This window comes from Myotis daubentonii, chromosome 18, assembly GCF_963259705.1.
Source record: "Myotis daubentonii chromosome 18, mMyoDau2.1, whole genome shotgun sequence".
Lineage (NCBI taxonomy): Eukaryota > Metazoa > Chordata > Mammalia > Chiroptera > Vespertilionidae > Myotis > Myotis daubentonii.
Genome location: NC_081857.1, coordinates 36,998,896 through 37,024,593, shown reverse-complemented (window position 1 = coordinate 37,024,593; position 25,698 = coordinate 36,998,896). Strand labels below are relative to the sequence as shown.

Genomic DNA, 25,698 nt, shown 5'->3' with positions numbered 1-25,698 from the left:
ATTCTGTTGCCCAGAACAGGTGGTGGGGAGAGAAAGCAAGCTCAGTGCTTAGCTTATATGACACAGGCTGATGGGGAGAGGGGGGCTGGAGGCAAAGTGGGGACCACCACCCCTGGGGGTTAGGCTGGTCAGTGACCACCCAGGATCCCTGCAGCACGCCCACTGGCCTCACACAGAACCGGGCCACCCGCCCAGGATGGCCGTCAGCCCGCCCACCGCCTGGCTCCAGTCTGATTACGGCCAAAGTGCTAAAAGGCTCCAGACCCCCCAAGCCCCGCCCCACGGCCCCACCCCCCACGCTTCCCCTCCTCCTTCCCCTTCTCCCTCAGCTCCCTCTTTTCCTTTTGCCCAGGCCCCTTGGGGAGCAGTCTACCCCATCTGGTCACTGGCTGGGAGGAAGGGGGTCCCTGCCCTACCAAGCCCCCTTCCACGGTTTGGGACTGGATGCTTCTTCCTTCCGAAGCCCTCTTGGCCTGGCCTCTTTGAGACACGTTCCATGCCTCGCCTGGGAGCTCATAAATACCAAGGAGAGGTCGGTCAGCTATGCACAAAACATAGATCCGCACCCCACCCCTTTAAGAGCCCCTGGGTTCTTTGCAAGCTCCCTTCTCTTCCCTAAACACCTGCATGGAGATGCTGAGGAAGGAGAGACAGGGCAGGGGCTGGGCACGGGAAGGGGGAACCCTGTGTGAAACTGGCCCCATTTCAAATGAGACTTGCCTTGGTTTGCAAAGAAATCTCAGGAAAGGCGGCTCAGGGCCCCTTGTGCAAGCAGCAGGCGCAGGAATTCCTTGACTCCCATCCAAACCTCCCCCCAGCCCCTTCTCAGCCTTTCTCTCTGCTCATTACCATCCACACCACCTCCCACCCACTGGGAAAGAGAGAAGGTCATCGCCAAAGGGGCCCAGGGAAGGGGAGGCCTCCTGGGGAGGGCAGGCCCTGTGGAGTAAGAACTGTTTACCCACATCTGAGCTTCTAGAGCTCACCTCCACTCCCCTCCAAGGGCCAGTAGAAACTCAAAATTGTCCAGTCCCACACAATGGAAGATGAATCTTAAGTCTAAGTGGCCCCATGGGGAGCAGGTATGGTGAGAGGGCGGAGGCTGTGATGCCACCTGGAGGAAGAAGGAAGGCCTGACTCTGAGGCTGGGTGGGTGCCATCCTGCTGGAGACCCAGGGAATCCGGGAGCCTGAATTCTCTTCCTGGTCTCTGCTGACAACCACAGCATGAGCGGGAACAGCTAAGCCTAGTGTGCCACCCTCAGATGGCTTTATTGTGCTTGTCAGAAAATTACCTTCACAACCTCAGTGTCATTTAAATGTCCTGGTCAGTGCTGGGCACACCGCAGGTGCTCCGTAAGTGCCTACACAGTTCCATGCAGGCCCCTCCAGACCAGAATGTGACTCGCAAATCAGTGGCTCTTTCGCGAGGCTCCCATTATGATGGCTAGCGGAGTGGGGGTGGGGATGGGAGGGAGGAGCAGGTCAGGCGCTAGCTGAGCCTCTGGCCTTGGCCCTTGCGTGAGGAGCTGAGCTCTCCAGTAGTGTCTAAGACCTTGAGCCTGGAAGTTTATTTTGAGATTTGAAACTCCAAAGTGGCAGATCCCAGAAAACCTCTTCTCTGGCTCCGTATTTGTTCTCTAGTGAAGTGGCTGAGAGTTGCTCTTGCAGTCAGCTGGCTCCTGCAACTGGGGTTCCTCCTGGGGAGCTGGGGGCTCGAGGGGAGGGGAAGAAGAGGAAGGAGTGAAGCCCCATCCCAGATTGTCCACTCTGGGGCAGAGGTAGCCTGTGAGCCATGGGGAGGAGTCTTGTCCCCTCACCCACTTTCCTCCCTCTTGGAGTTGCTGTTTCGGGGGGCCCCTCAGCTCAGCCACATGCTTTAATCGTTGAGCATCTATCTTGTGCCAAGACACAGTCCCACTTGACTAGGAAGACAGCTGAGGCCAAGGAAAGGGCCTCCTAAGTGAGACTGGGGCCCATGTGGGTGAGTCCACCCAGGGTTAGGGCTGATGTGATCCCCACCCTGCAACCTCAGGCCCATATGTAGAAATAGACACGGGGCCAGAGTCACACCCAGGCCAAAGCACACAGCGGAGTCTGGGAGAGGCTGCTAGAGCGTGCTGACTGCTGCCCAGCATCAAGGTGGCGTTGGCTGGGAGGAGGTGAAAGGGTGGTCCAAGGGAAGGGGTGGGGCCACTCCTCTCACCTGCTCCTCTCAGGAGAGCTCAGCATAAAGTCTGCTGCTTTTTCAAGAAATAAAAGGGGCAACCAGAGCCTCCCAGACTGAGAAAAAGGACAGAAGGGCAGGAGAAGGGCCAGCTGTTTGGTCTCTGTATTCAATCCTCTCCCACCCAACTTCCCACCTTCCCCCCAAAGGTGGGCACCTTTTACCCTGCACAGCATGGCTGACCCCTGCTCCCCACCTGAAGTCCTCTTCTCCACTCTAGCCTCCTCTGCTCCAGCTGGCTGGCCCCTTCTAGCTCTGCACACCAGCCCATCCCACCTTAGGGTCTGTGCTGGCTGTTTGGGATCCTCCTTCAAGCTTTTGAATGTTACCTTAATGAGACCCACTGGATCACCCTAGTTACAATTCTATTTTTTCCTACTCATGGCTTTCCTACATACTATACTATGTTTTACTTACGATGTTTCCTGTTTATTGTCTATCTTCTCCCAATAAACAGTAAACTCCATGAGGGCAGAAATTGTTTTGCTTTGTTCACTGATGTGTCCTTGGTGCTGAGCAGTCTGGCACGTGGTAGGGAATAAATACTTGTTGAATGGATGAGTGCACTCTGCCCCCTGACACAGCAAGTGAGGGAGAGGAGTAAGAAGTGGGGAGAAGGGATAAAGGCCCCTCTGAGCCCTTCTCCCCCAGCTCAGCTTCTGGGATGTCTGTGGCCAGCTGCGCCCTGTCCGCTCACACTCAGGCGTCTCTAACACCCCCCAACCAAGAACTGACAGTGAGTTTGGGGTTGAGGGGGGGGTGAGCAATTTCCAGCGCGTTGTTTACACCAAGGTTTTATAGTTTAGATAAATCAAGGGGAGAGGCACGAAAGACACCTGGAAATGAGGCGGGAGAAACTGAGGCCTGAAAAGAGGTTGGGGCCAGATCCCAGACGAACTCCCAAAGTTGGAAGACCCTGGGTTTTAAAGGCCACTCTGCCCCCAGAGGCTCTACCTGCCGGCCTGGGAAGTGCGGGGCCGGGCGGGGTGGGAGGTGTGTGTGTGTGTGTGTGTGTGTGTGTGTGTGTGTGTGTGTAGGTGTAGGGGGGAGGTGGGGGGGAGGGGTGGAAGGAGTGGGGGGGGGATGTGGAGAGGCCCCTTCAGCAGTCCACACCTCCCGCCCCTTCCCGATTTACCACGCCCCCAAGCAGGGTGCGAGGGGTGGGGGGAGGGAGCAGTGAGGAGGAGGAAGGGTGGGGGGGAGGAGGGAAACGGCTCCGGGCTCCCACTCTCTAGGCAGGCCCCCACCCGGCGTCTGTGCGGGGAAAGCCGCCCAGCTGTTTCTGATTCTTTCCCCCTCGCAGCCCCGCCCGAAGGGGCGGGGGCCAGGGCAGCAGGGAAGCCGGGGAGACAAGGCTCTTCTGAGCCCCGCGGTGAAGGGCGTCCGGTCCGCAGGTGTGCCCCCTCCGGTTCGGCCGTCGGTCGCTGGTCCACAGGCCGGAGGGAAGCAACCGGGCCGGGCAGAAGGGCGGAAGCCAAGTCTAAACGTTGTTTGGTGGGGTGCGCTGGGCAGGGGGTCGCAGGAACTGGGCAAGGAGCCCTAGAGAAGAGAAGCCCCTACCTGGAGCCGGCTGCCCACCGCGCCCTGTTGGCACCGCTGAAAAGGGAGTAAAGATTCTCTCGCAACTTGCCGATTCTGCCCATTTCCCAGAAGCGCCAGAACGGAGAGAGGACCCGAGAAACCGAGTGCGTCCTTTCTGCTCAGCGCCAGTGTCCATGGGGGCTAGCGGACAGCGGAAGGGTCTGCAGGCTCCTGCTCCGCTCCCGGCCGTCGCCCCCGTTACTTGGGGGTTGCCGAATGAAGGGCGCTAGGACCCGGTGGCGCGGTGTCGGCAGGGACGGGGCGCTCAGGGCTCAAAGGGGCGCCGAAGCGCCCACAGCGTCCAGCCCGAGCAGGTGGGGGCGCGGAGCGGTGCGCAGCCGGGGCGCCGCAGGCCGCCACACCTAGGGCGCAGCGAAGCGCCGGGGCTACGCGGGCGGAGCCGCCCTGAGAGCCGCGCGTGTCCCCAGCCTCGGCCCCGCCCCGCGCTGTCCAATGAGAGCCCGCGGCCAGAGGGGCTGTCCGCACACTCCACCCGCAGCCCCACTCCACGCCACCGACCCCCTGACATCGCTCCCCGCGCCCCGGCTGTGCGCCCCAGTCCCCGAGGTCACTGCGCCCCTCTCCGGAACCCTGCGCCCCGGTCCGGGAATCCAGGTGCCCCTAGGTCCCCAGCCGCCGGCAAGCCTATGGCCCCCCAGGGGGGTGAGTAAGGACAGCCTGAGTACCCCCAGCCGGTGCCGCGTCCACGCCCCTCCGGGCCGCGCGGCAGCAGTCTTGGGGAGCTATGCTGAAGCTGGGTGGTGCGGAGGACGCCGCGCAGCTGCCCCCTCGGCGCGCCCGCGCTCCTGTCCCCGCGCCCGCGCCCAGACCTGCGGCCCCCGACGGCTCCCGGGCTGCGGCCCGCCTAAGCCTTGCCTGCTTGCTGCTGCTGCTGCTGACGCTGCCGGCCCGCGTAGACACGTCCTGGTGGTGAGTGTGACTCTCCGGGTTGGGAGGGTGAGGCTCTGGGTCGGAGAGGCCGGAGGCTGGGAGGAATACACAGCCCCGGCACCCGCAGCTCAGGAGACCAGGTTGTCGGTTCCACCGAGTGAGACGTCCCGCAGGGCTGTCACTGAAGCTGCGGCGTGGCGGAGGCGGGGGCGGCAGCGGGGAATCGAGGAGGTGGGTGCAGAGTATTTGGAGCAAGGACGCCGGTGGTCGAGGCTTTCCAGAACCCCATATGCCGTGCCCATACTTCAGCTCAACCCTTTTAGGGCAAAAGCTACCTTCCGAGTTTCGCTCAGCGTGGATTCAAGAAAGCAACCGCCTCTCTGGGGCCTTCGGTGACCGTCCAGCAGGAACCCCCGATCACCCATGGCCGCTGCCCTGGGAGGTGGAGGAAGGGGCTGCGCGCGCGCGCGGGCGGAGGAGCCTCTCGCTAGGCCACCCCTTCGGTCAGGTCAGCAAGGCTTCGGTGTGGCGGCGGCGGCACCCAGCGCAAGGGTTAGAAGTGGAGCCCATTAACTCCCACAATTAAAACAAAACACTGGGCTTGCATCCTTTAGGCACTGCCTTCAGGCTCCATTTTAAGGACGTCAGTTCGAACCTTGCTATCTCCTTCCGGGCTTCCCTCTTTTCTTCCCCACATGTCTCTCCCCTCCGAGAACTAGGCGCCTCTGGCCCCCAAATATTGAGACCCTCCCCTTAGATTTCTTGCAGGCCTTACACTCCAGACACTTCACAAGAGGGAAGATGAGCCAAAAGGCATTACAAACCGACTAGATGTCTGTTCTTTCCTGAGTCCCCTGCTCCCAGTCCCTGGATGGCACAGATCTTTCTCCTTCTGGGGGCAGGGCGGGGGGGGGGGGGGGCGGAGAGTTGGACTGAGAAAAGACTCAGTCTTCTCTTTCCTCTTCACCCCCAACCCCCAAAGTGGTCTCTTGGACTGGGCTCCTGGCCCTCTCTACCCATGCAGTGCCCGCCTTCCTGTCTTCACTCTGCCCCCTCCCTAACCTTTCCTCCCTCCCCCGCCCCCCCACCTCAGTGTGGTCTCTTCTCCCCTTCCACCCTGTGGCTTTTCTCCTCAGGACTTGGAATCTTGGCTGGAAGGGTGAGGGGTACTGGCTGAGGGGCCAGCAAGCTTGGGCGGCAGATTCCTATCATTTCAAGATGCGTCTCTCACCACCCCCGCCCCCCCCCCCCACCCCGTTTTCCTGTTTCAGAAAAATCTCTTTTGGATTTTTTTTTTTTTAAATCTCTGCAGTGTTGTGGAAGGCAAGGAGGGGGGTTCTGGATGGAGAAGGGAGGCCCATATCTTACATCTGGCTTGAAACATTCCTTTAGAAAGGGAAGAAGGGGGATGAGGAGAAAAGCCTTTCGAAGTTCAGAGTGAGCACAAAGCCATCCTTTACCTTCAGGGCTGTCTGGCTGGGGACAAGCACCCTCAGTGGCCCAGCAGAGAAAGGATGAAGTGGCCACTGCACACCTTTATCCACCCAGATGGCAGTTTGCTTCTAGGGACTTGAGATGCCTTCCTTCCAGTTTGGGAAGCTGTCTTGGGGACCATGTGGTGTTTAGTGAGGAGGTGTCAAGTCAGTCTGGTAGTGTCAGCGTGCTGGAGGTGGTTCCCAAAGACCCATCTGGAGTTCTTGCTAGTCCCCATTTTGTCCCCGTGGCGACTGTCTCCGCCTTTTCCTTTCTGCCTCTACTACGTGCCCCCCACGTGGTTCATATTAAAGTTTTTGGAAAAAGTCCTGGGTGGGAAGCAGGCGGGTGAAGCAGAGGGATCCAGCAGTCCTTGTGCCGGGAGGGAGGCAGCAGCAGGCCAGGACGGGGAGAGAGTGCAGAGGGTAGTTCCACTCCTGGCCGCACACCTGCAGGTCACAGCTGCAGGGCCCTGGTGCCTGCCTCTGTGGGCATGACTTCTGGGATAAAGTGGAAAGCTGCTTTCTAACGGCTGGTCAGACCCCCAAGGGAGTTCTCTCTCTCCCATAGGGAAACCCCAGGAAGACTGGTACTATGTACAACCCCCAGAGGAGATGCTGTGGGCTGTGTGCATCCCTGTCCCACTCTGGAGCAGTCATCGCTCTCACCAGCAAACAGGCTGCTCTTCCTCACAGCCCTTCCCTTCTTTCCCAACCACTGCTCCCCTCTCCTCCTCTAACTAGAGGAGGAAGAGATGGCCTCTTCAGACTCTATAACAAACAAGGAACAGGCTCCTGGCATGTGCTTCCCTGTTCCATTTTGCACGGGTTGGACATGTCATGGATTCACAAAGGGAGAGGAACAGAGTGGCATCATAACATTAGCAATATTGTTGCCACGTAATGAGCTCTTACTAAGCCCCAGACTCTGGCTAAACACTTCATGAACATCATCTTCTTCAGTCCCCCCAATAATCCAGGTACTGTTATTATCCCCATTTCACATAAGAAGAAAGTGAGGAATAGGAGGGAATGGCATGAAACGCAAGTTCAACCCATTCTGAAGTCAGATCAGCCCACTCCTGGCTAAGCCTCCCTTGGAGTGAAGATGACCTTGGATGTTGGAGTTCACCTAGTTCTCCTGTGACTAGCTCTGATGGACAGAGCTGGCTATTATCACTTACTACTCCCAGAACCTCAGTTCCTTCACTTGTTAAATGGAAATCTCTCTTTCTCATAGGACTGTTGTATAGAAAAATGTTTCATAAACTGTAAGGTACCACATAAATGATGTTGTATTAAGAGATTAAGGGAAGTTAATAGTTTTATCCCTGTGTTCAAAGCTGTATATGAGCTGGACTAAACCATGTGCACTAGGGACTATAAAAGAAAGGAAAAGAGGAAATAAAAAGAGGCTCCCTGACCTCATTAACAAGACACAAACAAAACATGTGCAAATATGCTGGCAATGTCCACAAGGAGTAACGCTGTAATTGAAATGAAGTTTATGACTAGCTGCGGGGAGAAGAAAGTAGGGGGTATATCAGAGCAGTTAGGTTTAGTCAACAAATAGTTATTGAGTACCTACTATGTGCCACACACTGTTCTAGGCACCGGGGATATTGAAGTGAACAAAACAGACACAAATCCCTACCTTCACGGAGCAGTGCACGCAGATCACCTGGGTGTAGGTAAGGTGCAGCCTCTGACTCAGTCGGCCTGGGCTGGGGCCTGAGGCTCTGCACTTGCAACAGATCCCCAGGTGATGTGAATACTGCTGTTCTGGGGGCCACACTTGGAGTAGCAGGGGCTAGCATACAGACTAGGATATGAGTCACTTTGTCAAAGGGAGGGATGTAAATGGGTCAAAAGCAGGTGAAGAAAACGTTCTGGGGCAGGAAGCTGGGAAGGAAGGGAACTTCTGGTTGGGTAAACAAAGCCAGAGGGTCAGGGGTATCTCACCACTACCAGCCCATGAGCCGGGGATGCCTTCAACATCTCTTTGACCCTAGCAGCTGAGCTGAGTGCTTGGCACACGGTAGGCATTTTGCAGGCATGTGCTGAGAAGGGGATGGGCTGGGGCTCGGGCTCAGTTTTATTGGAGGTCCCCACACCTACTACAAGGGGCTGACCGTGGTCAGCAGGCAAGCGCCTGCTCTGTAGAATCTTGAAGCAGCCACTTGGTAGGGTGAGGGGGGTAGTAGGAGAAACTTATTTATTCTTCCCATCTTAGATACTGAGCAGATGTTCCCACGTTCAGTGAGGATGTTAACAAGAAGGACCAGTGTGGGCTACAGCAGAATGGATTTAAGTCAGACCACAGGAAGGACTTTTGCCAGAGTTTGGCCTGCCTCACTCCAGACTGTCTCATGAGGGCTGGATGACTGGTCTCCCATTCCCATCCAACCCCCCTCTTCCCAAGCCCCAGTAAAAAACAAACAAACACCCATTGCATAGGGCGATACTCCGGGCTGAACTGGGGAAGCAGAATGGTGGTGAGACAGGGACGAGCTCCAACTCCAACGTCTTGAATCTCCAAACAAAGCACCGCAGCAGTGGGTGTAACTCCGGGCTGTGCGTCAGGCGGCCCTTTCCGGCCTGGCCCAGCCCGGGGTGTTTATTTTGTTTGTTCCTGGAAGCTGTTGCCCTGATGGACAGCGCTGGGGACGCTGATTCCATGGGATTTCTCAGTGTCTGGTCAGCCCTCTCACCCCTCCCCCGGGACAGATGGGCCCCATCAGCCCTGCTGAGTTCCAGAAGAGGCATCAGCCCTCCTTGTGTTTGTTTGAGTTGGTATCACCCGTGGTGATCCAGTCTATGGGTGAGGGCGGAGTGTGTGAACTGGGGGAGGGGGCTCATAGAGCCCAGGGCAGCCCAGCTTTTCCCCTTTACCCATTGGCCACCCGCCCTTCTCCTCACCCACTTTTAGGCCCATTTGGGGGGCTTTCCCAAACCACAGGCTCATTCACAGCCCACACCAAAATCTTTTCTGTTGTAGCAGTAGAAAAGCAGGCCCCCCACCTGTTCAGAAAAGGGGAGAGAAGGCATCCCTTGATGTGTTAGGACAGGAGAATGGTGAATTCCCAGCAAATCAAGGAAGGTGTTGGAGAGATAGAAAGGGAGTGAGGAGTGGGTGAGATCTCATTTGGTGGTCTTGTGGGGAGAAAAAGTGATGATATACTCTGGTCTTCTCTCTGGGCTGGTGGTGGAGTCCGGGCTAAGAGTGTTTGAATGAAAAGATTGCCGGGAGAAATCTGAGAATGACTCTACCAACCCACCTATCTTTTAGTAGCCAAATGATCTTCTTATAATAGTTCATATTGGGCAAATTGGGGACTGGAATATGGGGAGTGTCACCCTCTTGCTTTACCTTGGCCTTTGGCTTCCCACAGCAACAGCCCTCTGCCCATGCAGGACACCCTGCCCTATAAGTTGGGGAAGAGGATTTTGAAAGAATCAAGACTCAGAAGCTACAAAAGGCCATTGGCCTGGAAATAAAGAGTATGGGGAAGAGTTGGGAGTGGGGTCTCCTCCCCAGATCTCGGCATTGGGAATGAGGATCTTAGCTGCATGGGTCTGACTAGGGCTATAAACATTACTCAGAGCTGCCCTTGATGTCTCTTCCCACTGGCCCCTCCCTGTCTCCATCCTTCTTCCCCCAAACCATGTCTTCATGGACCAGCCATGCAGGATGTGCCTCTTACATGTGGGAGTAAGAGTGTTATCTCAGACTCTCGTTTTGTTAGTTTATTTTTCCATGAGGCTCTTAATGTTTGTTAAATAAACAGGCAATGGGTTTATGTGACATGCCCACAGCTTTCTGTGTACGTGACACATGCCTGGCCTGCATTCTGGGAGTGTGTGTCACTTTGGCCTTTGGCAGGGGAACTGGCGATGCTGGGAGACCACTCAATTACTCTCTCTGCAACTGTAGAGCTATTTCTCCGGAGCTTGTGGGGACCGATTCTATCCATCAGCCTCGGGGAATGTGGGCTGGGAAAGGGGAAGGCACCATTCCAGGGTCTGAATGCCAAGCCTTCCCTTCCTTAATCCTGTCCTGATGCAGAAAAAGGGCCGAATGCTCTGACAGGGCCATCTCCACCTTGCAGGTACATCGGGGCACTGGGGGCCCGAGTGATCTGTGACAATATCCCTGGTCTGGTGAGCCGGCAGCGGCAGCTGTGCCAGCGTTACCCAGACATCATGCGCTCGGTGGGCGAGGGTGCCCGAGAATGGATCCGAGAGTGTCAGCACCAGTTCCGCCACCACCGCTGGAACTGCACCACCCTGGACCGGGACCACACTGTCTTTGGCCGTGTCATGCTCAGAAGTAGGGGCCTCTTCCACCCTGCCCGGCTCTTCCTTCCCTTCCTATGCTTGGGGTGGTGAGTGGGTAGGGAAGGCGTGATCCCCTCTCCCTCTCCTGCACACTTCTTCATCATCCGAGAAACCGTTGTAGGCAGAGCGCAGGATGCAGTTGGGAACAGACCCTCAGTACTCTAGATATGTAGCCAGGGGTCCTTCTAGGTCCCAGTAATCTGGGATGACGGGACAAAGGAGGGGCATTCCATCTTTCTTCCTCCCTTTCCTGTCCCTCCCCAACCCCCAGCACTGTCAGGCTGAGGACTAGGTTCTTATCACACATTCACTCCCCTCACTCCAATACTCCCAACACTACAGTAATGGGAGCAAAGATAAACAGAAAGGTGATACATAAATATTTGGAGAGTCAGCGGCTTAGCCCCAGCTCAGCAATAAAGCTAAGCAGAGCTAGACAGTAAACTAGGAGAAAGGGAATGAGATGGGAATCCAAAGGTGTCAGAAGGACAAGAGAGATGGGTCATCGATCCGGGAGAGTAGAGAGGGAAGGAAACAGGCGCAGAAAGTAGCCTGTCACTCCAAATGGGCTGACCCCTGGGCCGGGGTGTCCCCTGTTGGGAACTGTCCAGCAGAGTGGGCCTGAACAGGCATGGATTGTGGACTGAGACAGGCTTAGCTGCACTCAGTGGGAGGGGACGGGTCTCACCCTGCAACTTGGTCATGGATACATCCAAGGAGTTTGGAAGGAAGCAAGAGCCCAGGTCAGCCCAAGAGGTAAGATGTACAAAAAAGTGGCTGGAAAGTAGTGAAGGCTAGGGGAGGGATCAGGGCCATTTGAGTCAAGAGGGTACAGGGTTTGCTCTAGGAAACAAGATTTCAGTCGTAGTTCTGTGGGCCTCCTTGCTGAGACACACTCTCCCTTCCTCCCTCTAGGCAGCCGGGAGGCAGCGTTTGTATATGCCATCTCGTCAGCAGGGGTGGTTCATGCAATCACCCGCGCCTGTAGCCAGGGGGAACTGAGTGTGTGCAGCTGTGACCCCTATACCCGTGGCCGACACCATGACCAACGTGGGGACTTTGACTGGGGTGGCTGCAGTGACAACATACACTATGGCGTTCGCTTTGCCAAGGCCTTCGTGGATGCCAAGGAGAAGAGGCTCAAGGATGCCCGGGCCCTCATGAACTTACATAACAACCGCTGTGGTCGCACGGTCAGTATTCACGTCAGCATGTGCCTTCCTCTTTGCGGGGGGCGACCCTATGTATGATCACGGGATAAATGTGAAGGAGGAAGTGCTGGCGGCTCTGGGTCACTTCCAAAAGACCCGACCCCTTGGGACAGGAGCAGTAAACACAGGGAGCTTGCAAATACCGCGGTGCAGCCAGGTACACAAGGTCCTCACATAGGAGGAAAGCAGGGGGAGATGGAGAAAAGAAGGGACGTTAACTCTTTAAGAAGGAAAAAGCTGCCTCCATAACGATTGAGGAGGAGAAGGACTTGTTCACTGGTCTCTGAGCACCTCCTCTGTGTCTGGTCCTTGCGGAAAGTGACATGCCACAGAAGGAGAAGGCATGATACCCTGAACTCCAAAACACATGATGTGCCAGTGTCCTGTAGTCGTAAACAGAGTCCTTTGGCCCTAAAGTTCCAATGGCCTGTCATAAAAAGGAGAGCACTGCTGGTCCAGGAAGGCTTCCTGGAAGGAGAGGTTCTTGCATTTGATCAGGAAGAATGGGTGGGATGGATGGGGTAAGACCGACCAATGGCTGCACTAGCTAGCCGGGACCAGGTCCCGCAGCCTGCAGAGCCCTCATGCTTTCAGTTCTAGGGGTGATTAAGTGCCCTGACTGGCTGCCTCCCACCTCCCAGGCTGTACGGCGGTTTCTGAAGCTGGAGTGTAAGTGCCACGGCGTGAGCGGCTCCTGTACTCTGCGCACCTGCTGGCGTGCGCTCTCAGACTTCCGCCGCACAGGTGATTACCTGCGGCGGCGCTATGATGGGGCCGTGCAGGTGACAGCAACCCAGGATGGCGCCAACTTCACAGCAGCCCGGCAAGGCTATCGCCGTGCCACCCGGACCGACCTTGTGTACTTTGACAACTCCCCAGACTACTGTGTCTTGGACAAGGCTGCAGGTGGGTAGAGAAAGCAGATGGGGAGGTGGGGGCATGGAGACCCAGTTCTTAGTGCCAGTACCCCTGGGTAGTCACAGTTTGTTCAGCCTCAGGAGTTAGGGAGGGGAGCTGAGGGAGGAGTTAGTCTCCTCCTGATATGAAAAACCTCATAATGAGACTGGTGATTTATGCCTCGGTCGGCCAGGCCCAGTGCTGCCCCAGCAGAGAGGAGAGGTTGCTCAGCTCCTTCAGGCCTGAGGTCTGTATGGCATACAGATGTGATAGATACTACTCAGTGAATGTTAACTAAGTCCCCTGTTCTCAGTATCTCAGTACCGCGCAATGCATGGAACACACCAAAGCATAAGATGCAGCCCCAAGTCATTGGCTCTTTACAATCTAGCTAAGAAATGAGATATAACAGGTAGACAGATGCAACTGCAAAAGAGAGACAACTGGAGAAAGCAAGAGAAGCTGAGCTGCAAATGTGGAATGTAAGCTGTTTCTTGAGGTGTGGGGATTATCTGGGTGCTAGAGGGGACAGGTGACATTGTCTACACAGAGCAGAATGGGAGGTGGTGCACGATCAGTTTCAGGAACAGAGAGCAGATTAATATCCCGAGTGGAGAGCTGGGGTGAAGGAGGTTAAAGGTAGAAGGACACTTGGGATCAGACCATCAGTGGCCTTGGAATGCTTATCGGCATGGTTGCCATTGAACCGTCTAATGGCTAGGAAGGCAAGGAAAGCGGAGGTTCCTGCCAGGCAAACCACTGGCAGGGAGCAGCAAACACCTGTGCCAGATATTGTGGAGGGCTTGTTGAGGTGCTGGAAAGCGAAATGGTGTTACCCCAAAAGAATGGAAGTCACCTTCTGGGCTCAGGTTTCGGGTTCAGATAGGTTAACCTAGGAACAATGCGCAATGCCACAGAACGGCTCTTCCCTGGGAGAACCAGGCTCTTCCCTGCAGACCCAACCATCAGACTCGGCTAAGGTGGGGTGGACTCAGAAACCTCAGCTGTCTTTGGTACTGCTTTTCACCCATCACTCTCCTTACTGGGAGTCAAGTGGCTCAGCGCAAAACTGGCATAGACATAGAGCGGGGCTGGGTAATTTCCTGCCCATGTGGTGACTGAGAGGACCACTTCCCAATGCTGAAAATCATTCCAGAACCTCTGAGGTGTAAGCCTATGCATACACCTAAAATGCACATTTGGGGAAGAATCTTTGGAGTTAGGATGAGTCATACGTATGTTGCTTTTTCTCAGAGGCATAAAATTAAGGCTCATAAAACCCAAAGTGGGTTCTGGAATTCAAAGGGTCCAAGTTATCCCAGAGGGTAGAATTCCCTCCAGGGCAGTGCTGTGCAACTGAACTTCTGTGACGATGGAAATGTTCTAGGGCTAATACACTAGCCACTTAGCTACATGTGATGACTATTTTTTTTAAATATATTTTTATTGATTTCAGAGAGGAAGGGAGAGGGAGAGAGAGAGAGAAACATCAATGATGAGAGAATCATTGGTCAGCTGCCTCCTGCATGCCCTACACCGGGGATTGAGTCCACAACCCAAGCATATGCCCTGACCAGGGATTGAACCGTGACCTCCTGGTTCATAGGTTGACACTCAACCACTGAGCCACACCAACTGGGCCATGTGATGACTATTTTGAAATACAGCTAGTGTGCCTGAGGAACTAAGTTTTAAAATTTATTTAATTTTAATTCTTTTAACTCTAAATGAGCACATTTGGCTAGTGGCTACTACACCAGATAACTGAGCTCCAGGGGGTAGGGGAGACTTCTGATGCCCAGGAAGGACTTAAGACCCAGCCCTTGCAGTGATGAGAGTAACATGCATAGGAGACCTAGCCAGCCCATGCCCCAAGCAGTGGTCTCTTGACATTTGGATTGTATATTCCTAGCGTATAAAAAATTTGAGCATACACCTCCAATATATGCATATTTACTTATAAACTACATCTATGTTCCACTATACTAATATGTATATTATAAACAATACAGAATCGATATTTTAAATTGATGAGGTAAAAAACAAATATAGAGGTTCTTGTATTTTCTTCTCATATCCCAGTGGAATGTCAGACTGCTGCTATAGAAATGAGTTAATTGATTCCCCTTGTTGAACCCCCAGGCTGGTCAGTTTCCCATCTCTGGGAAAGGGCTAGAGGAGATACGCCTAGGGTCCATCCCATCCAGAATTCTTTGGCTTTATGTTCTGTTGGCAGGGTCTCCTGTGCTAATATCAGTGATATTGAGGTACTGAGCATCATCTGTGCAGAGGGAAAGCATCTCCCCTACCCTTCGAGAGTCCCCCTGTAGGGTCTTTAGGAATTCCTTAGGGGTGTGCTTCCAGCCAGTCATGCCAATCAGTTCACCTCCTCCGTTGAACGGAGATTGTAGATATAACACAACAATCCACTGAGTTAGATGCTATTATTATGCCTATTGTCAGATGAGAAAAACAAAGCACAGAGAGATTAACAAACTTGTAAATCACAAAGCTAAAAAGTGGCTGAATGGGATTTAAACCTATACACTCTGATACCAGGCCCAACTTTTAATGGCCATACTATACTACTTCCCTGTATAGTACAACTTAATAAAATATAAACTAAGGACCAAAATACTAACGAATAGTAGCTGGATCAGAGTTGTGGCAAGACTTCTTGGAAAAGATAAATTATAGGCTGTTATTTCTTTTAACTCCTTATTATGGGAAAATTCAAACATAAAAGAGAGGGCCTTCAGCCAGCTTTAACAATGACGAGCATTTTAAGGCTTGGCTTTGAAGGGGGTCTGGAGATGTGTGCTGGCAGGGAGGGCACGGCAGGTGAAGTCAGTGGTCTTGAGGTGGCCTTGCTGGTGGGAGGAAACGAGGCTGGTGTAGAGGGCCATGAGGAGATGATCATTTTGGCTAGTGGGTATATTTTCAGGAAAAGAGATTCTTTATGGTTTTTCCTCAGGAGGATGTGGGTAAGGGAACCCAAAGCAGCTGAAGTAAGAGGTACCTTGATTCATTCACTTTCTCTCTCTCTCTTTCTCTCTCTCTCTCTCTCTCTCTCTCTCTCTCTCTCTCTCTCTCTCTCTCTCTCTCTCTCTCTCTCTCTCCCTCCCTCCCTCCCTCCCCCCAATCCAGGTTCCCTAGGCACTGCAGGCCGTGTCTGCAGCAAAACATCTAAAGGGACAGACGGCTGTGAAATCATGTGCTGTGGCCGAGGGTATGACACAACTCGAGTCACCCGTGTCACCCAGTGTGAGTGCAAATTCCACTGGTGCTGCGCCGTGCGGTGCAAGGAGTGCAGAAACACTGTGGACGTCCACACCTGCAAGGCCCCCAAGAAGGCAGAGTGGCTGGACCAGACCTGAACATGTCAATACCTCACTCATCCCTCCACTTCAAACCTCCTGACTCAAAAGCACAAGATCTTTGCATGCACACCTTCCACCACCCTCAACCCTGGGCTGCTACAGCTTCTATTTAAGGACTTGGAGAATGATCCAGAGGGACTCTGGTGTCCTGGCTGGTTCCTTAGCCCTTGGAAGGAGTTGACAGGGGACGTAAGAAACTGAGCAGCTCCGACTCCCTGCTCTGGAGGCTAGAAGGGAGAGTGGAAGAGGTGTAGGTGTGATATGAGTTGCACTAAAGCATGTGGTCGAGGCTCGTGTCTTCTTTCCCCTGCACTGGCCTACTGACACTTCTGTGTGTACAAGAGGAAAGGTACCCGGAGAGCGCTTCCTTTCGCTCCTACCTGGCTGAGGGTAGATAGGACAGAGATGAAACCACTTATCTCTTCCCTAGGTCAGTTTGAGCAGACTGTCTGGTACCCTCCAAAAACCTCTTAGGCTACAACATTCTTTCATTATTGAGAGTTAGATGAGAGTTAGCCACAGTGGACAAGGTTCCATTCATATGCTCACGTGTTTCTAAACTGCTGTGTTTTGTAAGGGAAAATATTACATAACTATACAAACATCCATTCTCCTCCCATCTCTCTCTCCTTTTTGGCCTACATCAGACAGCACTACTCCCTGGGCTCACTTGCTGCGTGTTTAAATGAGTGGCAGGCAGTGATAGCCATGCCTAACAGATCATCAGAATACCCTGGGACATCCTGAGAAAGAGGGATTTAGTAAGCCTTGGGATTGTTTTTAAACTTCCCACGCGTTATTCTTATGGTCAGCCACGTTGAAGAAACGCTGAGAAAAAGGTATAGGACTTGTGGAGGCGGGAGAGGGCAGCAGTCCTGATCTCGAGGGTCCACAATAGGCCTCCGTGTATCGTAAGCAGATCAAGATCTCCAGCTTTGGCAATTTTTAGGAGAGGATCCTAGCCTTTGACGCTGGTAGTGGGATCCATGACTATGAGGGAAGGAGAGCTGGGGCTTGGAGCCAAAGTGCTGAGCATCTTAGAAGGCAGCCTTCCCCCATTGATTTTCTCCCCCCTCAGCAAGAACTCGTCTTTATGTAGCGACTCTCCACGTCCTGGTGATGGTGACTGTTATTCCTTCCATGTGTGGCTTCTGCAGGGGAGTTCCTTCTATGCTACTACCCGCTCCCTAAATCAGCTTGCGGTAGCTAAGTCTCCAGAGGCAAGCTAAAGGGTACGAAACGAAGTCTCCAAAACTGTGATGTCCTATTTTTATGTGATTTGAACAGTGGTTATCTCTTCCCGCTGATATCTTAAAGGAGCAGAATACTGTAGAAATTTACAGTTATGACAGACATGGGTTGGAATCACAGCTGTTTTTGATATTTTAAGCAAGAGACTCAAATTCTCTGAGCCTCTACCTTCTCATCTGTAAAATGAGGGTATAAAACTATCTCAGATACTGAGCATAATTACAGCTCCAAACTCTAGACAACAGACACTCTCACCAAAGCCGCTATCTGGTCTCGCCCATCATGACTTACTTCAGAGCCTTCACCTAAGGACAGTCAAGTACTGACAGCAGGCTGTGGATTCAGGGGCCTACCCGAGGAATTCTGAGTATAGCCTCCCCCTCTCCCAAGTTCCTCTCCAACATCCCTTGGGGTCCTCACATGTTTGTGGAACAGCTTCACTCTGCACAGGCAGCAGAAGGAGCCATAGCTCTGGGATAGGGGGGCAGATTTATTTGGATGATAGGACTAATATTTGTGTAACCTGTGGAGACCTGTGTGGGAGAGTTTGGGGTGGTTTTTCTTTTGGCAAGGGGGTTTGCTCCGATTTCACATCCATTAACACAAAACATGAGTTAGTCAGGGCCCTTGTGGTCTGCGGTGAGGGGATGCCTGTGGAGAAATGGGACTGAGTGAGTCAGGCCAGGGGAATGTCTTCCTTGAAGAGTGGAGGCAACTGGATAACTGATGAGCCAATGGTGGGATGAGGGAGGGGGCACGGGAGGGAAGAGAAGAGCTTCTGACATCTTGAGCTGGGATTAAGAGGAGGAAAGCCTCAGTGTAGTGAGAAGGTAAGAGGGTTACAGCCAGTCTGAACTCAATAATAGAGTTGAATGAATTTCTAAAAGGGTGCTGTCTTGTATGCTGGGCTGCTGGGAAGAGCCTCCGCGCCCAGTTAACCCCTGCTCTCACAGAATATCCAGGTGACCACGTAAGTGATAGCATGGGCCTTCCATGGGACATCAACCTGAGTTAAATCAACTTGTCTCTATTATCTATCTGTTTTCCGTTCTTAGCCCAGGGAGGGAATGGGCCTCTTCTGACATCTAACACTGCCCTATGCTTTTCTCTGGCATCCAAATTCTGATTCATAAAGACCCACATTCTGCATTTTCTTATAATGGTTAGGCGAAGAGTGAGCTGTCCAGAGAGTGAGAGGTTTGAAAAGTGAGGCGGGTAGGGAGAGAAAAGAGGTCCACGTGAGCCCCACCACAGAGGTTATGTGGCTCCGAGAAGGAATGATGGCCAAGCCATTAATTATGCCTCTTATTCCTTAGCTTGCCTGTGCATTCCGATTGGCTTTAGACAACTGGCGTCTATTCTGTGCTATACAAACAGAAACTAATTCATTTGGAACAAGCAGCAAAATGAGAACTTTATTTGGTGTAGTCAGGGCTCCATGTCATTCTGCCACTACTTACTCCCTCGCTGCCTCCAATCTCCCCTCTTGCAGCCCACCTATCCAACAGCGGTCTGTCCCTCAGACCAGCAGTCTCACAGCCCCTCTCCACTCTTTCCTATTGGTCCTCATTTCTTTTCACTTTTAATAGTTAGGTAAAAGGCAGGCAGAAAGTGCTATTTGGACACAAAGCTAACTTAAAAGAGGTTATCTCTATCCTTTAAGGAGCTTAGAATCTTTCAGGGAAGGCATGTGACTGCAGTGCCCCCACTGCACGCCTGTAGCCAGTTTCTCTATGGAACAGTAAGGATGCCAGCCTTCACCGTGCCTTGGAGATAAGAGCCAACCTGTATTATTGCCAACCTTGAATGACAGCTCTAATCCATACTCTTCCTCAGAGATGCTGAAAAAATTCAATCAGAGACGTTAGACTATTTAAAAGAATGAAGTCCTGCCTGGCCGTGAGGGTCTGTTTGTGAACAGTCCTGTAGGTCTGACTCATGACCACTCACTGCCTCATTTCTCTTCCTCCCTATAGCAGAGAGTAATTTCTTCTCCTTTCTCTCACCTCCCTCAGCAAGAACACCAACCGCTAAGTCCCTGCCAAATTCTCAGGCCCACTCCGGACATCGGCTTAATACAAGAGAGATTATTAGGATTTTCCCCCCCTCTGACTTTCTGAGGTTTTATTTAAATGCCCTCAGTGGTCATAGGGAGAAGCCCAAGTGAGGACACCGGGGAGAGTATGTTTCTCATCCCTGAGAGGCTCCCGCAACCCAATGACAGCACCAGAGAACAATGTGATGCATTCCTGGGCAGGTCGGTGGGACCCTGGGCGCCTGGGCCTTGTGGAGAGAGGTGCCAGACACAGAGCTCTCCGTAAGCAATCCTGCAGAGCCGCCCCCTGGGTGCAGAGATGAAATACGGGAGAGCTTCACATTACACAGAGACCCCAGCTCACACCTGGTTATTGATGGCCTTGGCGGAGGCCTCTGCCCCCACCCTCCACTTAGGGGTTGCCTGCTACTACGGGGGCTGGGCATCTTTGAAGCAATGTTGGAAAACAAGAGATGCTTCCTTTTCACGCTTTGCCCTCCCAGTCTGCACACGACCAGGAGGATACACATACATATGAGGTGCACATATACGGGCATACATATACAGATATGAACATACACATAGCTTCTCTCATTCTAGTCATCCTCCCCTTTCCCAGAAGCAAAAAATAAAAAAGCAACTAGATTTCAATCAAATTCTCCAAAACTCATACCAACAGCAGAGGTTCAGCTATAACCAAAGAATATTAAAAAGTTACATTATCAACATGCAGGCAGCTGTTTAGTTTGGGGACCAGTTGTCACCCGGGGATGAGAGGAGGAGGAGGCAGAAAGGGATGGACAATGGACAATTAGCACCCAAGCGAGGGGTCTGAGACGTCTCAGGGCTGGTTCATGCTGGAAATAGTACAGTTCATGCTCTGTGTGCTGTGTATGGTGAGGCAGTCTGACTGCTCATGCCCTATTGTTCTTAACTCTTGTTAGGTTAGAAGCAGGAGAGCTTTGGGATCCAGAGATGATCTCCCAAGAGAGGTATTGGAGAGGAGCAAGCAGTAGCTCTACTAGGCAAATATGTCACAGTTACTGCACTGAACGGAGCTTTTCCAGAAGATATGATTCTCTTTGGGTGGTTGTCAGGTTTCAGGCAATAGCCAGTGGGGTCTCAGTAATATCCTGTCCCTGCCTCCAAAGGGATAGAAAAGAGGGAGCGTTTATAAGCACATTTTCCCACTTCCCTTTCATGACTTAGAGGATCTCTAAGCATCTTTGTGGCTATTCCTCATTTACTTAAGATGTTTTAGTCATCCTGGATTTGAGAAAGCAAGGTAAGCATTATCCCCTTGGCCCCCTAACTGAACTATCTGGGCTTCAAATTTGCCTTTGCTCACTTCCATTCTGCCTGAGTCTATGGATGGGGCAGCAGGCCACACAGTTCCCTTTCTTTGACCAAAAGGAACTGAAATCTGGTGACTTTATTTCAATACCACCAGCCCCTATAAGCAGGCCTGACTGAACAGAAAGGCTAAGCTGAGTGAAGAAAAAAAGAATACAGTTTAATCCACAGCTGTTCTATTTGACATCTTTTTCAAGGTAAGGCTTCCCCAAGAATAAATGTGGTACTCGCCCTGGCCAGTGTGGTTCAGTTCTTTGGGTTTCGTCTGGTATACCGAAAGGTTGCTGCTTTGATTCCCAGTCAAGGCACATATCCAGTTTGCGGGCTCAATCCCTGGTGGGAGGCATGCAGGAGGCAACCAATGGCTGTTTCGTGCTCACACAGATGTTTTTCTCTCTCTCCCTCTCCTTTCCTCTCTCTAAGGTAATCAATAAAAAAAATATTTTAAAATGTGATACTCATAAAAAACATTTTTATATACAAAATGCTTTAGTACATACAGAATTCTCACACCAACCTTGTGAGGTAGAAGTTACATTCACTGTACAGGTACCATTTAGAGAGACTCAGTGATTTCTCCAAGGTCACGTGGATACTGAGTGGGTCAGCCAGAACTCAAACCTAGGGCTTTTGACTTCAAATCCTGTGTGCTCCTCAAAGACTGAGGATGCCTCGGGCTGGAGGCACCAGAGTCCCAGCCCCTCCAGAACAAATGGGTACAAAATATTCTAGGAGGGTACATCTGAGCAGAACTGACAAAAGGAACAGCCTAGGCCTTCTCTAACCTCATCAATGAATCCCCCTTTTGCCATTTCTGCCACATGATCACTAGACTAAGTGCTCCACATTTAATCATCTCTGGCTCTTAGTTTTCTATTCCTTTTTACTTCTTCAGATTAACACTTAAAATTTTGCTTTAGTTTTATCTCGTTCTTTTAAAGTGATACTGAATGTAAAGAAAAGCCACGGGCTTTGGGCTTTTAAAGTATGTGTTAGAATTTCCGTTGAGACTTCACTCTTTTTTAAAATGCTGTCAACCGCTGGGCTAGGAAAGTAAAACAGGGAATGACAGTGCTAAAAAGCCATCCTATCCAGGGCTAGATGCCGCTCATAAAGGTCCTAGGACAGTGATGGTGAACCTTTTGAGCTCGGCGTGTCAGCATTTTAAAAAACTCTAACTTAACTCTGGTGCCGTGTCACATATAGAAATTTTTTGATATTTGCAACCATAGTAAAACAAAGACTTGTATTTTTGATATTTATTTTATATATTTAAATGCCATTTAACAAAGAAAAATCAACCAAAAAAATGAGTTCGCATGTCACCTCTGACACGCGTGTCATAGGTTCGCCATCACTGTCCTAGGACCTTTGGCTGAGACAGGTAATTTATCTACATGAAGGCAAGGAATATCTACCCTGCAGAGAAAACCCTGAAGATGAGGCAGACAACAAATTTTCACTTGATCAAAAACTTTTATAGCTAAACCCTCCCTCCCACCCTCATTCAAAATCTGGACTTCTGTTTAAGTCCAACACCATGACACAAAACAGCTCCAAGAGACGATGTGTACAAGGGGAACCCTTTCCTGTTCAACCCCAGAATGCATTTTGTTAGAGACAGCATAAGCCAGCCGTGGGCAAACTACGGCCCGCGGGCCGGATCCGGCCCGTTTGAAATGAATAAAACTAAAAAAAAAAAAAGACCATACCCTTTTATGTAATGATGTTTACTTTGAATTTATATTAGTTCACACAAACACTCCATCCATGCTTTTGTTCCGGCCCTTGGGTCCAGTTTAAGAACCCATTGTGGCCCTCGAGTCAAAAAGTTTGCCCACCCCTGGATAAGCCCTCACATACCCTACCTATCCCACTCCTGCACCCCAACTGTGAAGCAGGAGGGAAAGCTGCAGGAACACAGTGCTCATCAATCACAGACCTGGGATGCTACAGCTTCTTGCCCTGGCCCCCCCCCCCGACCCCCCCCCCCCCATCTCCCCCGGAGCTAGAGGGAGACCGCATGAAAACAGTCTACCTATAGGCAGGATTTCTCCCAGAGCAAACCTGACTTTTTGGTACATCGATCTTGGCTCTCACTGCTCTCCCTGCTTTCCACCCGCCCCCCCCTGCCTCCGCATGTGGGCTCAGAAGTCATCATCTAAAGAATTCCATTGCTCACCTCCTGCATAGCAGCACAGCCCCATGAGGCCACACACCAGATGGAGGGGATAAAAGTACGAGGTCATGGCTTATAGCAAGAGGCTTTTTCTTAAACTAACCCTGACTCCTGGAAGAGAGGCAGAGCAGGAGAGTGTCGGGTGAGCTGCTGCCGACAGCAGCTTCATAGGTTGTGTGTAAAAAGGAAGGAAAGAGCTAACTTGTCTTTCAGTAGAAATTTCCCCACTCCCACCTCAGACCTACTCCTGGCTTCACATCTGCTTCCAGAAGGTGTCTGAGTAGAAGACAGAGAATGTCAAACCAAAGGGTTAAATCCTCCCCAACTGTAGGGACCTCTCCAGCAGGCTGCCACACACATGCTGAGGTGGAGGCCAAGCCTGAGTCTCCAGGAATGTAGCTATGAGGGAAAGGGAAGGGGAAAGGGTACGGAAAGTGGACTAAAGCTCAGGGGAACCTGAAAAGGTCGTCAGTAGGACTTCAAAATGCTTGTGTATAATAAACAACGAAAATGGGATGGAGGAGCATCAGTCCCAGAATCATCATGCTGCCAGGCGGCAGTGTATTGAAGCAATAATTACAAAGAAACAGTTTAAGTAACCGACTGAGAAGTCTCAGAATACAGGCATCAGGAGAATGATCCTAATCAGGCTTTCTACAAGAGATGGCTTCTGAGTTGGATTTTTAAAAGATACGGTATGGACAGGTTGAGGGCAGTCAGAGACACATTCTAAATAGAAGGAACTGGTTTATGCTGAAACTTAGAAGAATGTGCAAGCAATATATAAGGAATTTCAAGCAAGTACATATTATATACACTGGGGAATACAGAGAAATTAGAATGCTGAGATCAGGACTTAAATAATGTGAGGTGACTGCATGTGCCTAGACTGTCAATGGTTCAGTCCCCTACAGAGACACACAGCATCTTCATCTATGTCAGTAAACACCAGGGCACCTGTGGGAAAGCACAGATGAGTCCATTTGTTAGACATACAGAGACTAAAGGAGAGCTACCCTGTAAAGCCCACAAAATGTGAAGTATCATTAACTACAGCCCACTAGCATTTGAGATTCTGGGCTAAATAGATATCAAATATCCTATCCAGAATTGTGATGCATTAATGTAGGTTTACAGGCCCAGAACCTGGCATAAATCAAGCCCAACTCTTAAGAAACTGAAATGTAAAAAAGGAATAATTTAATACAGAAAATACACGCTTCTTTCCCTTACTCCCAGCCTTACAACATGACAGGTCTCCTATGCCCTGGGCACACTGGACTTTCGTGGCTGACAAACTCATCTGACTTGAGGCCAGTGACCCTGAGGAGGGCTCTGAAAGAACTTCAGGGACTTAAAACCAGTTCCCTAATCAGAGGGAGACAGTTCTCGTGCACTATACCAGCCACTAGAGCAGCAGCCAAAGACAAGGCAAATTCCAATTTCATGACTTTCAATTAGGTCCCTGGCTTCCTGCATTTGTTGAAGATAAAGCAGAGCTATTTATTAGGTGTCTGCAATACTTCCTAACTGAACTTCCCTAACCTCTGAGGACAAAAACCACAAGGGCAACCTGTTCTTTCACAGCCCTTTCCTGGTGCCACTTTCAGAAGCAGAATATTGGGATGTATATTTTATATTTATAAATATTAAATAAGCCAAAGGTGAGTAATAGCCTAAGTTTCTGCTTTACTAACTGGCACAATTTGGTGCTGGAAGGGAGGCAGCCACTTAACAGCAATAGCATTTGTTGGTATCATCTTAGTTTTTTTTCCTCCTTTCCTAGGCAGATTATAAAAGGTGATTTCTGAAACCCTTCACAATAGAAAAGCTCAAGGGTTTACATTCAACTGTGACACGACTGAATTCATTAAGAAGCATGTTTCAGGTTGCACTATAATTTCCCTATGTAACATAAACCTATGGAATCTGACATAAGCTGATTGCTCATGCTGGTTATTTTATTTACATTTCAGAATGGAAGGGATTTCAATACTCATAAAATATCTAACTGACTTATTATTTTTCATCTGTTCTCCCCGAGCAGCTATTATAAAATAGGCATAGAGACAGAAGGCTCAACTTGTATGACTGGTTAAGTAAGCAACCAGGGAAAAGTTATTGCTCAAAAGCAATTTTTCAAAAATTCAATAAGGAGCTTGGGGCCAAACAAGAAATATGGTTATTCTCAATGCCATCTGAAAGATAAACGTTAAGTGACTATATTCGTGATCTCTGTCCAACCGAGACCTATGGGAGTAGGTGGTAGCTTCACAGGAACTCAGGGGCCCAGAGTTACTCAAGTCTTCCTTTCTAGACCTAGTACTAGAAGACATGGCCTGGTGTAAATGGGACACAGGTGAATGGGGAGAGTAGGATTCTCCTTACAACCCAGAAATATAAATGTGCTTTTATGACATTCCCCCTATGAAAAGGGAGAAATATCCAAGATACAGAATTGACCAGCAAAATTCAGCTTGGAAGAGAGGGAAAGGAGCCTTATCTTAGGGTCTTAATCCAATAGCCTTTCATTATTTCTTAAAATTAACATGATTTGTGCCTATTTTCAGAACCGGTGACTACTGGACGAATCTTTGACATTAGCAGAGGGCTCTGGGAAATTCTGAGTGGTTCTTTCCCATTCTCTCTCCTCAGGGTCATGTAATTGTAGTCTTAACTTTCGCTAGCCCATCCTGCTCACAACCTCTTCACACTGCTTCATTTTCTAAACCAGGATGGCCCTTGGCCCTCATTAACCTGTCATTATTAACAATGAGAAGATATAAAAGAGAAAGTTGAAGATGTATGAGTATGGAGGGTTTTGCCTTATGGCAGCTACTGTGTGAATCTGAGGCAAGACCTTTCTTAAATTTTGAATTGTGGA

General features: G+C 51.0%; 2 protein-coding genes across 2 annotated transcripts in view; one reads left to right on the top strand and one right to left on the bottom strand.

Moving 5' to 3' along the window:
- Positions 1–3,449: 3,449 nt before the first annotated feature.
- On the top strand, positions 3,450–21,090 carry WNT2B (Wnt family member 2B). Its single transcript, XM_059674968.1, has 5 exons — positions 3,450–4,737; positions 10,280–10,500; positions 11,424–11,701; positions 12,361–12,625; positions 15,764–21,090. The coding sequence occupies exons 1-5, from the start codon at positions 4,553–4,555 to the stop codon at positions 15,991–15,993; spliced, it is 1,179 nt and encodes a 392-aa protein (XP_059530951.1). The 5' UTR covers positions 3,450–4,552; the 3' UTR covers positions 15,994–21,090.
- Positions 21,091–22,647: 1,557 nt separating this feature from the next.
- The window catches only part of ST7L (suppression of tumorigenicity 7 like), a 66,304-nt gene continuing 63,253 nt past the window's right edge, over positions 22,648–25,698 (bottom strand). Inside the window, exon 15 of the mRNA XM_059674915.1 lies at positions 22,648–23,771. Within this exon, the coding sequence (XP_059530898.1) occupies positions 23,748–23,771 (24 nt within the window). The 3' untranslated portion in view covers positions 22,648–23,747. The remainder of the gene's footprint in view (positions 23,772–25,698) is intronic.